The 12,965-nt window shown below is 40.2% G+C and overlaps 1 protein-coding gene and 1 long non-coding RNA gene across 2 annotated transcripts; one reads left to right on the forward strand and one right to left on the reverse strand.

Annotated features, from left to right (window-relative positions):
- Positions 1-446: 446 nt before the first annotated feature.
- Positions 447-1,198, forward strand: LOC140858571 (uncharacterized). Its single transcript, XR_012142136.1, has 2 exons — positions 447-748; positions 847-1,198. It is a non-coding gene; the product is annotated as an uncharacterized lncRNA (long non-coding RNA).
- A 387-nt stretch (positions 1,199-1,585) lies between these two features.
- On the reverse strand, positions 1,586-11,527 carry LOC105046810 (uncharacterized). Its single transcript, XM_010925532.4, has 3 exons — positions 11,335-11,527; positions 11,067-11,204; positions 1,586-1,855 (listed from the first exon to the last, which is right to left on the reverse strand). The coding sequence occupies exons 1-3, from the start codon at positions 11,423-11,425 to the stop codon at positions 1,839-1,841; spliced, it is 246 nt and encodes an 81-aa protein (XP_010923834.1). The 5' UTR covers positions 11,426-11,527; the 3' UTR covers positions 1,586-1,838.
- Positions 11,528-12,965: the final 1,438 nt, after the last annotated feature.

Raw genomic sequence — 12,965 nt, forward strand, 5'->3', positions numbered from 1 at the left:
CACCCACTGGCGAGTCGCGACAACGGACGCCGCTCCACTTCCCGCAGCAGGCCCCACGTGGCACACCCCGATGATAGCCACGGGTCCACCCCACTACTCTCTGCAACAAACTCCGCCTGATCCTGGGCAGCCCGCTGCCAGACGGTTACAGATGTCGCTATCAGGCTACCGCCCCCTCCGTCTATAAAAGGGAAACCCCATATATGTTATTCCATAAGCTCTCATCTTTCATCTAAAAATTCTGCTAAATTCTCCGTTCGAGCACTCCATTCTTGTTGAGGCAGAGAACTGACTTGAGCATCGGAGGGTCTTGTCGGAGCAACTCCACCTCTGGTTTAGACTTCCTTTGCAGGTCCCGGTGGTGACCGCGACTTCCTCGACTCCAGCTTCTCCGGCGCAAGCGGATTTTTGCACCAACAGTGATAATCAGTTGATATAGAGTACGTGGAAAATGGCAGCGTGTGTGATTGGCTGCACAGGCTGTCAGGTGAGTCAGAAGAGGAAAGAGCTGAACTGGAAGCGGAGATTAAAGATTGCCAATGGTCTTGCCATGGGATTACTGGAGTATGTGCACCATGACCGAGTGCCTAGGATTGTCGGGAGGACATCAAATCCAGCAATGTACTGCTCGATGGAGATAAGGAGGCACACCTGGGAGACTTGGGGCCGGCAAAGGCAGTCGCCGAGAGCCATCAGGCAGACTCGAAAGGATTCACTGAGTCAGGTCTTGGTTTGCTGGTTCCTACATGTACGTAACTCCAGGTGTACTACAAACACCTTCCAAAATCCAGATTGTTTAGAATCCATAATGTTCACTGAATTCCTTTTTGTTCTGCCGTGCGACAGAGTTTGCCTACTTCATGGAAACTACCGATAAGAGTGATGTTTACAGCATGGATATGGTGTTGATGGAGCTTGTGAGTGGGCTAGTGCCCACTGATAAGACCTGTGGCTGAGAAATTGACATGATGAAGTGGGTGCATTCGAGGATTGCATTGTCGACCACCGGAGGAGCTACTGGATTCTGCTTTGAAACAGCGCTGGAGACGGGTTTCTGATCTACTCCCTCATGTTTCTCTAAAGATTAATAAGGAAGGCTCTGTAAAGGAGATTGCAGTTTGAACCTTCTAATTCTGGTGTTTTATTTTTGCCAACTAAATACTACATAATTTTCCAGGTCTTGATGACTTTGGACTTCTCCCGGTCTCTCTCTACAATATTCATTTCTTGAAGGCATTCAAATACCAACGGTGTTCTTTATAGAGCGTACCATCAGGGATGTTACCATGCGTCCTTGCCCTGCCACAGATAGACGCCTAAAAACTCCAATTCTTTTCTGGTTCATGTGATCAAAATTTGCTATATAGCATCGATTTTTTGCCACATTTGGCATCAGTAGTGAGTACACACCAGAGGCCTGAAGCAGTTTTGAGATTAGAGCTCCAAATAAGGATATGCGACGTAGCCTCTTACCACCGAACGCAGTATGCTTCACTGGTTTAGATAGGAGACAGGTAAACCACAAATTATCAGGCAACACCCGATCATGAGCAACGAATTGCAAGTATTTCATGCAAGCAATTGATTGATTTCAGAAGAGCACCAAAAATCCATTCTACTGGCAATAGCTGTCCATTAATCAATTAAAATGCCGTGAACCCACAGCTTATTTTAAAACAAGTCCCTAAATTCAAACACAGTAGAGAGAGAGCATACAATAAATAAGTTGGACCAACACTGCTGGATATGACAATTTTCAAAAAGAAAGATGTAATGCCTTCGAGAGTCCTGTCCTGATGGTGAAAACAAACAATCGACAAACTCTAGCTCTCAAAGCACTAATCTTCATCATCATCTGCAACAAGATAAGATAATCTAAGTATAGGTTAAAAGACACTGAAAGCATAAAAGCATAATATAAATCTTTACAACTGATCCTGTTATCTAATGAAAAATCATTTCCCAAACAGGAAACGTGCAAGTCAAAAGAACATGAAATCCAATCTCTATCAAGCATTCATCATCTTAACACTGAAACATCCACTCAGTCATGCTACGGGAGACATTTTGACAAAGTAATTCAATTACCACCAAAAAAACAAAAAACACTTTAAGTGCTATCCGGGTCAGTGATATTTGGATTAACTATCACATTAACCATCTGTATTTTAACTGCAGGTATATAGGAAATCCAAACCATGTTGGGTGGTCAAGAGAAGCTGCTAAATTTAACACAACAGTTATATCATAACCATATTAGAAGCTGATCAATTAGATGCCAGCAATCTTAATTTAACCACCAGTACGGACTGATTCAGTTTTGTGGTTATATTATTTATCGCTTGTTTTGCAGACGTTAAAAACAAGCAGTCCTCTCCATGCTGACCCATCCCTGGCCAGCCTGACTTCAGGGCAGCCTTGAGCCAGGCCCGAGACAGTATGCATCTGGGTTGGGCCTAAAAATAAGGCCCGAATATTTGGCCAAGCTCAATCATTGCTTGGCCCGGCCTGGACCCAACTGCAAACTTGAGCCCAAAACCTGCCCCAATCCGGGTCCAATTCTGTAAAGAGAAATCATGTGGTAGTTGATTCATCAACAATTTTATTTTTTAAACCGACTAGCTATAGCTGTCGGTTGTAGTTTAATGCTTAAGCTTCTATTAAGGTCATTAGTATTGATCTTTTGCTAAAATCTTTCAGGTCAGAATGAGCATTTTGGGTTAATTACGTCAAGAATTTTGAGCTAGTCAAGCCAATTTTGGTTGGGCCCAGCCATCCAACCAAGTGGGCTTATTCAGGCTGGGCCCAACTGAGACTCGGGCCAAGCCCAAGCACTTAGCCCAAAAAAAAAAATTACAAGCTGGGCTCAAGAACGGGTGTGGCCTGACTTGGCCTGATTCCAGCCCTATCTTTGGCAGAAGATAGCTTGATCAATCAGTAGTCATGGAAAATCAACTTGTACCTAATAATGGGTGAAGAATATAATGATTGTTAAGCTTAGTTTGATGAACAACAAACAACCAAGGAATTTAGCTGCCCATAATACAAGTGCAGGATTGTTACATCTAACCTTATGACAGGAATTGCTTAGGCTCCAAACTGAAAAGCAAATTGGAATGGTTTTAGCAATTTTTATTTATTTTTTAATTATTATTTTTTCAATGTTAAGTTTGGCTGGTAGCAAGCTACCATGAAAAGCCATATACAAAACAGTCTCATCAGTAAAACTTCCATCACAAACTTTTGGCCTTTATGGATCTGATAAACAGTCAAAGTAAGTTTATCTAAGACTACTACAGTGCACATTATAACCCTACTAATGATTTCAACAAAAAAATTGAAAAAATCATTTATATGATGGGTTATTCACAATAATTTAATAACTGATGAAGGACTCATAGTAAACTTGATGAACAGTATAAAGTTTATGAAGCAGAATTAAATTAATAAATGATTCAAGGTAAGCTGCATAAGAACAAAATTTTATTCTCAAATAATTGTATAGAATTATTGATTTCTGATCACTAATTTCAATTTTATAACAATAGGTGATACTGAGGGTCAGAACCCTAACACGTAAAGTCATCAATGAAGGAGGTGAGATCCCAAAGCTTTTGTCCCCCAAGCATTAACTGATGAAGGACTCATAGTAAACTTGATGAACAGTATAAAGTTTATGAAGCAGAATTAAATTAATAAATGATTCAAGGTAAGCCGCATAAGAACAAAATTTTATTCTCAAATAATTGTATAGAATTATTGATTTCTGATGACTAATTTCAATTTTATAACAATAGGTGATACTGAGGGTCAGAACCCTAACACGTAAAGTCATCAATGAAGGAGGTGAGATCCCAAAGCTTTTGTCCCCCAAGCATTCCCTCATCTATTAATGAGAGAATTATATGTCTGATTTGTCCACTTTACCTGTCATGTTGAATATTGCCTACATTAGGGGCATTTACTTCATTGGATATTAATGAAGATATTCCAATTCAAGCATCACTCACAAGAGTTATTTTGCCAATATCTCCTTCATGCTCCTAAAGCACATTAAAGGGTACAAAACTTTCATGTACTACAATATTCCGAGTGAGATGAGATCTATCAATCCCATGGTAGCTAGGTCAACAAAACAAACATCAGACATAATTTACAGAATCATCAGATGCTTTGCAATAGAGTATTAACATATTAAACCAAACAATACCTCCTCATTATCCAATTTTGATAGAATTAGCTCAAATTAGTTAGCTTTAAATAATCAACACAAGAACCAGTCTGTTTTAAATAATGTCCTTGGAAGATAACAAACACAGAATTCCATCCTATGTGATAAAATAGCAAACCATATACACCTTTGAAAAGATAGCAAAGCAGTCTAACATAGTCAATAATACACCGAAACCCAAAACAATTAGCATAAACCCTCATTTACTAATTTATTGCAGAAAATCAACTCCAATATATTGACTGTACTAGCAGGACAAGAAGAAACCCGTACAATCACTCTAAGCCCTTTAGTTCACGAAATCTTATACTTCTCCATAATTAATTGATAACTCTAGCCTTCTTTTTTTCTTTGGAGAGAGAGGAGGAGGTATAGAGGAAATGTACAATCACTCAAACCCTCTAGTTCACAAAATCAGCTCAAAACCTTATACTTCTCCATAATTGATAACTCCAGTCTTATATTTTCTTTGGAGAGAAAGGAGGGGATATCTAGGACACAACCTATTATTTGCAAAAGAATAGACTAATAATATCATGGGCCACATGTAAGAGCACAAGCAGTCCAAAATCTCGTTGTGGGAGATTACACTTTAGGAAACACATAAGGTTCCCCAAGAGCAAAACAAGGCGATGGCTACTGCTAGGATAGAACTAGATTTTTTTTCTTCAGAAAAAATCCTAGAGTTCCACTCTAGCCAGAGTTGCCATCAAACAGCCAGTGATAGTTGATCCCAGGATCTTCTGATTGGCTTAGGCAACCTCTTCCTTCTCTAATACGTCCAAGTGGAAGAGATGCTGCTCTATGTATCTTCAGTTTATCCTTGACTTCTAGAGGAAAGGACATCGAAGGAAAATGTGGTTCATAATTTCACCAGCTGCACCAAGTAACAGACTTGATCCACCACCCAACTTTTCCTAGCAAGAATTTTCTTGGTTTGTAATCTGTTTTCCAAGGCTAAACGCATGCATGTTTTGACTTTTTTGGTACTGCAGCTTTCCACAAAGGTTTATAATAGTGGCAGATCACTCCTCCCTTGTTGATGGACTTGTAAAAGTATGTGACCATGAAGCTCCTGTCTCTTGTTAGCGCTTCCAAAGGGGCTGCTCTGAGGCTCTTGAGGATGTGACTTGTGGAAGTAAGTTTAGCTACCTAGCAACATCAATGAACCAATTTAATTCCTTCCATCACCATTGGGATGCTATGGAAACTTTGGGTTTAAAATCCGAGTTGAAGAAGTGGGGACAGCTATTCATCCTCCCAAGAGCTCATAGATTTGCTATGTCCCAATCAAACAGAATGGAAGGCCAAAAGGCATATAGAGACCTGTCAACATCCTTCCATATCGATGAGAATCCAATGTTCCTCCTTCAGCTTCTGAGACCTAACTTTTGCCTCAAGTAGTAGGCCAAGGCTAACAGCTTACTCTAATTGGCATTTCATTAGTGATAAATGTCCAAGCCCATTTAGAGAAAAGACAATCTTCCAAATCTTCTATGTCGAGTCCTCTTTCCTCGAATTTCCAAACATGGGACCAATTAACAATGCAATTAAATCCACTAATTTGATTTTTACCCTTCAAGGAAAAAGGCAAGCCTTCTTCTATCAATTCTAGATAGAACCCATTTAGGTAGCCTATAAATCACCATGCTGTAAGTTGGAAGTGCCATAAAAACTGCATTCAATAGAGTGATCCTCCCACCATAGGAAAGCTATTTTCATTTCCATGAAGCTAGACTATAATCCACTTTCTCCAGAGGAAGCAACCATGCACTTAACTCAGAGCCTAGGTATACAAATGGCAAGCTGTCCAGTTTACAATTAAATAGATCTACAAACCTCTGCACCTCCTGCTCTTCAATATTCATGCCAGCAATAGAACTCTTCAACAAATTAATCATGAGGCTAGTCACACTTTTAAAGAAGAGGACCTTCATGGCTACCAATTTTGAGGTTGTACCTTAATGGAAGAGGCCAAAATCATCTGTAAACTAGGGGCTTCAAATAGATCCAACATAATGATCATTTCCCAAGCCGGCAACTAGCCCTGCTAAACCAGCTTGTTGCAAAAGCTTAGGGAGAACGTTGGCAGCTAAGATGAACAGACCTAAGGAGAATGGATCATGCTGCCATACTCCCCTTTGACATGATATTCATCTCCCAAGGTGATCGTTAGTTAGAACTCCAATCAAGGATGTGGAGAGTAGTTCATTCTCCCAACTACCCAGAAAATCTCTAGCCTTGAGCATATCCAAATGAAACAACCACTTCAGCTTATCAAAGGCCTCTCCAAAATCTAATTTGCAAATAACTCCTTTACCCTTCTTAGTTCTCTTACAGAAAGAGATTCTCTCTTTAGCAGTATAAAAATTCTCCAGAAGTTACTTGGCTTCAGTAAAGGCAAGCTGGGCATCATTGACGAGCACAAGAAGGAAATTACCAAGCCTTGAAGCCAAAACTCTAGTTATGATTTAGAAGAGGCTATTGAGGAGACAAATTGGTCTGAAATCCTTCATGGAAAGCTGTCCCTCCTTTCTGAGAATAAGCATTATATAAGCAGAGTTCAACCTGTTCAAATTGAGAGTTCCTGCATGAAAGCCTTGAAGATAGTGATGGGATCATCTTCTGGAAATCCTAGTACCATTGGAAGAATAAAAATGGAAAGTTATCCAGTTCCGTGGCTTGTATTTCCCCAATGAAAAGATTGCTGCCTCAATTTATTCGACAATGAATGGTTCAATAGGCTCAGCCAAATCAACAGAAAGCTGACCATATAACAAGTCCCAATCAATGAAGATAGGGAAGGAGCCTAGAGAAGAATAGAGACTGCTGAAGAAGTGATGGAACTATTCTGCTATTTCCTCTTGAGACGACATCTATATATCATCTAAGGAAGAAACGATGTTTCTACACTTGTGCCAGAAGCTACCTTATGAAAGAACATGATGTTCTTATGACCCTCTAATAATCAGTCACTAACGCTATCTCTAGAACAATAAAGTATTATCATAAATCTCATTAAGTTCATCCTTAAGGATTCTTCTAGAAGTTCTCTCAGATGGGGTAAGATCTGTGAGCTCCTCCCTTTATCAAGCCAATAGATTTTCTAGATAAGTTTCATCTTGATTTGTTGATTTTGAGTCTTCTTGGCAGCAGTCCACTGTCTGTGAGCAGCACTCCGCCTTCTAAAGTTTTCTATTCAACCTCCTACCACACATGGATTGCTTCTGGCAGAGATACAGTTGTTCTTGATGACATGTCCAGTCTAATTCCATTGTCTACCAATGTTTGTAATGGAAGATAATGGGATTCTCGATAGGGAGGTTGAGCTCGAGCAATAGGCATATGGTCTGAACAGCTGTTAGGAAGGCCCTTTTGAATGATGAAGGGGAACTTATCTTCTCATTCAGCTGAGAGTAAGAAGCACTCCAACTGTCAGATGGAGAGCCTGTCCCGTAGACCACTCAAGTAGCCATAACGTGTCAATAAAATCACAGAATTCCAAATTATCCTTCAAACTCTAAGGATTACCTCTGTGATCAGCCAGAGACTTTGTGATGTTAAAAGTCTTCGTTCAATACCCATATGTCATGGAATTCATCTCTGATGTTTGACAGTGCCTTCCACAAGGCTAGGCAGAGGCTTCTCTCATTTGGGCCATAAATGATGATGTAGGTCTCAGTCAGCTTAAGGAAATCAACAACTTGAGTGTAAGGGACTAGGTTCCTTTGTGGGATCACAGAAGAGAAAGCATTGTTCCAACCTATTAGGATTCCTCCAAAAGAACCTTCAGATTCCAGCCAAAACCAAACATCAAATCAAGACCCTTGAATAGACTTCAGGTACGGTTCAAAAGGTCAAACAGTCTTAGTTTCTTGCAAAGCAAAAATATCACAGTTAGATTAGACCAGAAACTTTTTAAAGCACGTTGCTTCTCAGGTGCTTTGGCTCCTTGAACATTCCCAGTGAGTACAATCATAGAGGAAAGAGAAAGAAATAAGCAAAAATAACAATAAGCTTCTAGCCAAAACAAACACCAAAGAGGAGTGATCGGCCTGCTCTAAGAGCAACCTTCTCCTATTTTAATCCCATGACCACCTTGAAGATAATATCAGCTTCTTTGTCATCAAAGCAAAAGCCTTTCCCAAGTCCAACAAAACCTCCTAAGAGAGTTCATGCAGAAAATGGTAGTCTTCAAGAACCATTTTCATTACATTAAATGTAAATCTTGTACATCTATCTTAAATTTCAATTGCTTCTTATTCCAATGGTCTCAAGTTTACAATAATTCTGTTTAATTGCAAGAGATAGATTATTGAAGGCTAGATTTATTACTTACAAATCCAAAGCACAGCTATCAAAAAAGAAAGTGCTGACAGCAGCACTTTGAGGCAACCCATTGAGTTATATCCCTTTCCAGCCCCGTCGAGAAATAGAACTAACCAATTCAAAGGCAAAGGGTCAAGAAACTCAATGCCACTATTCCTGAACAACTTGGAGACGGATCTTCATTTTGCACTGTTATGGATAGTAAAATAATGGATTTATATCTGCTCTGCACTTAAGGTCGACCCACCCACAAGAGAATGTGGGTCGATCACATCCAGATCTGAAATAACCAATTTGGACCACCAAATGGCTCAACCATTTGAACTGCCCAAGGTGGGGGTTCTGATAACCAGCATGAGTTGGAATTTTGGAAAGCATGATTTCCTTTTCTTTTCTTTTTACAGAGATGATTTCAAAGTGAGAGGAAAAAAGAAGGGGGCAGTGGCAAATGAAAATGCACCAAGTACATCAACCCCAAGTGTGTCTCATCCGTCTTCTTTTTCTAGTTTGTGAATCTCATCACTATAGGCATTCTGAGCCAATAAAATGACAAGGCAGTGCCCATCTCTTCTCATGACATCTGCATTCAAGTTCTCACATCCTTGTTGCCACCATAATTGGCCCCAAATACCCTTCTAATTGGGCATGTACTTCTTTTGCCATGATAGTGTATAACACCTCCATTAGGTAGGACTATTGCAATCACATAGTCAAGTGCTCCAATTGTGCACACAACATTAAACATTGATGGAGACAATGAATCCTAGTAAAAGGTCCTAGTGGATGAGGATGGTAAATGGTTTTGACGATAATCTTCTTCATCAGGAAAGGCAAGGAGGTAGTAAGCTGGGTGATGGAGTGTCTGCTAAGGTGAATAGATGGCTCTTAAGGTGGTGGGAATAAGGTGAAATTAGATTACAACCAAACCATGACTCAACAGATTCAAATTGGTGATTAGTGATGGCATGACACAAACCTTAAAATGGCAGTTTAGAACCACTGGTGGTTATTGTCTTTTTGGTTTCACTCCCTGACATTTTTATTAATTAGCAAATATATTTATTGATGTAAACCTTTTCATTAACCACTTTTATCTTTTTGGAACCTAGAAGGGTCTGTCAATTTTATAAATATGTATTTATCAATATAACTGATAAAAATAAAAATGGTTAAGAAATTAGCAGGAAAAGTGATACACCAGGACAAGAAAGGATACCATGAGAGTCATAACCCTTCTTACAACTTAAAAAGGTCAAAATGATGGACACTTAACACTAGCTGCACAAATATACTTTCAAGAAATTAACAAAAATTTAAAATCAAATTAAAAGACAAAAAAATTAATAAGTATTATCCAGGATTGGTTTTGGTCATTTTCGATCAAAACTAACCAAAACCATCAAAGCCCAATATTGGAGGTCCATTTCTCTCAATTTCAACCAAAATCAATCTGCTTCAATTGGAGCAATCAACGTTAGTTGATACTTAAGATCTTTGCTACGTAGGTTGTTTGGATTGCTTGTGTACAATATGCAAGGTCGTGGCACATTTAACTTCATATAGGATTACAAGTCCCAAAAGGCAAAGCAAAAGTTTGCAAACAAATAAACCAGCAATTAGTTATGGGATACAAACAAGTGAAGAAAATAGGACCTGACAAGCCATTGCTGATATTTCGTACAGGAAATAAAGATTCAAAAACATGCAACATTTATTCTCTAATTGATGCTGCTGGGACATTGATAAATTAAACCTCTGTTCCATCTAGTACCATGACAAACACTTAAAAGGCATTACGAATTTAAATCACATGTTTTTAGAATAGTTCACAGTTGTGTTGTCTTTAGCAATAAGTGAGATTCCTAACATTCATAACCCATTAAAATTCACGTATTATTCAGAACTTCTTGTTTATTTGCATCATCCCCCCCCCCCCCCCCCTCTCCCTCCATGCTTCGATACATCCTGACATTATTCTTTTATTTTTGCCCAAGTACCTGTTCCCCGCTAGCATTGCAGATCCTAATTCACAATGTTTTCGAGGAACCTAGCAAACTGCAATCATGTATAAGAATGATTATCCTCTCTCGCTCGCTACTCCAGTAAAAACATTAACCTGGCTCCTGATAATGGAACAAGTGACAATTTCATGGTAACGACATCATCTTCCATGTTTTACTGTCTAACCATAATCATCTACAACTTGATATCTACCACTATAATCATGTGCTAGCGGCTAGATCATCATAACCTTTCCTTTTAATATCTATCAAAGGAGTCATCTATGGTAAGCATACTTTTTTTCCCTCATGATCTCCATGATGAGTTTTATTTTGCCAATGAATCAAGCACCTCAGCGTCCCCGATCACCTTTCTAAATTCCACTTTTACCTTTTTTTTTAACAAACTGATGATATTTCAGACATACATTCGGTTTTTAAGGAGAACTAAGAAAAGAAGAATAATTGAAGATGAAGAGAGATAGGGGGCAGGATCGGAAGCGAACCAAAGTATCTGCGCTCGTTTGCGGCCTTGGCCTTGACGAGCATCTTGTCGAGATCCTCCTTGAGCTTCTCATCCCACTTGACGAGCTGGTTCACGAAGATAGCACCAAGCCCCATCCCCAGCAAGTGCTCCCATGGGTCTGCGATCCAACCAAACACCCACAAAATAGAGATCATCATCTCAAAGAATCGAATCGGAGAACAAGTTAATGTCAATGAAATGGGATGAGGGGTTTGAAGGTGAAGAAGAGAAGAGGGAGAAGATCGTACGCCGCATGTAGGGGAGCTTGCGAAGGGCGTTGGAGTACAGCTGAGTGCCCAGCCCCAGTAGGGCCCCCACTACCGTCGCGGTCGCCGGCATCTTCCCCTGCGTCGCTGCTCTGCTCTCCTCTCGCCCTCGGCGGAAAGATGGAACCTACAAGCGCAACCCTCTTCCCTTTAATAGTCGGCATCAAACTGAAGTGAGGAAGGACCTCGATAGATGGTCGTGATGATGTTTTACGGTCGCCAGGATTTCGTGGTTGAAAAGCGGTCGAGCGCTGGTTAGATTGCCATTGGGCTTGGGGATGCCCGACGCTTATTACATTGGACCGCTTTCGGGTCGGCCTTTTGATCTGGTCTGGTATAACATATATAAATTTCAACCTGGGTTGGCGTCCACACTTGCCTCACCATGGGTGGTTAACCCAAACTGTGAGCGCGGCTCGCAGCCGAAAGCCCCGGTCCAGAACCCAATCCGACTAAGCTTGAGTTATGAGTTCGATCCAACCCGAACCCCTAATCAATCATCAAACCTTTTTTTTAGGAAAACCGACACCTCGTACCCTCTTGAGTCTCGACTCTCATTCTCACTACTAGCTGCATCTCTCCAACACCCTAGCCTTAGCTCATTATTTCTCTCCCTGATCCTTTGTTCTCTTTACCTCCTCACCACATCCTAATTAGTGTCCGGTCAGATGAAGAAGGCTCTTTTGAGCACGGGAATGTGTCAAGTAATAGCCCTCTCTCTCCGTTGCACAATGGTAAATGGTGAAGAAGATATATTGTTGGGGCCACTTCTTGACCGATCCCACTAATTTGAGGGGTCCTCCTCAATTTTATTGGTTCTCCATCTAACCATCTTGGACAATGATAAGCCTCTATCCAACCACTCAAACCACCACCGCTACCACCAACTCCTCCACCCAAACCCAACTTGATGGTGGTGACTCGAAATGGGGGAATTGTTGGGGCAGCTATCAATGTTAGGGATCTTCATTAAGGTCATAGGTCTCAGTGGAGAAAGATTGAGTAGTCGAGATAAAGTGGATGGGGGGAGAGATAAAGCTTCTCATAGAGCATGGAGATGGGGGCTTTTTTGGAGGCAATCGTGGTAGCCATCATTGGGGATTAATGGATTCAAGTTATATATTGAAACCTTGAGAGAAGATGTGAGAGGGGAAAAGAGTGAATGATCAAAAATAAGCACTAGATGGATACACATTGTAATAAGTCAAAGAGCCACACATCTCATAAAGCTTCTGATCAAGATTGGATGAGGATGCATGGGTCAGGCTAAGATTTTCATCACAATTGAGCTTAATATGGTTGGGCCAAGCTTTCAGTCCAGTCACGCTTGGTCGGTTTGGCCAATTAGATTTTGGATAGGCTTTGATTAAGGTTACAAATAGATCAAATTGATCTATGACTCGATCCAATAGGACCAAACTAGACCTATCCAACTCATTCTTGAAGACTTGTGAAATAGGATTAGATTCAAATATTAGATCTGTTCCTCATCTCAAGCATGGTTGGACTTTAGAAACTTGACCTGATCCATAAAATATATGGGTTTACTTTGGATCTACCTATTAGTTATTTGACATAATCTAATCATAATGGACCCAAAAAAAAGATATTTC

The sequence above is a fragment of the Elaeis guineensis genome, chromosome 6 (genome assembly GCF_000442705.2).
Source record: "Elaeis guineensis isolate ETL-2024a chromosome 6, EG11, whole genome shotgun sequence".
In the NCBI taxonomy this organism is placed as follows: Eukaryota; Viridiplantae; Streptophyta; class Magnoliopsida; order Arecales; family Arecaceae; genus Elaeis; species Elaeis guineensis.

Coding starts and splice junctions, on each gene's coding strand:
- LOC105046810 (XM_010925532.4), bottom strand. CDS start 11,425: ATGCCGGCGACCGCGACGGTAGTGGGGGCCCTACTGGGGCTGGGCACT. Junction 11,205..11,334: donor CAAGCTCCCCTACATGCGGC/GTACGATCTTCT, acceptor GTTGGATCGCAG/ACCCATGGGAGCACTTGCTG.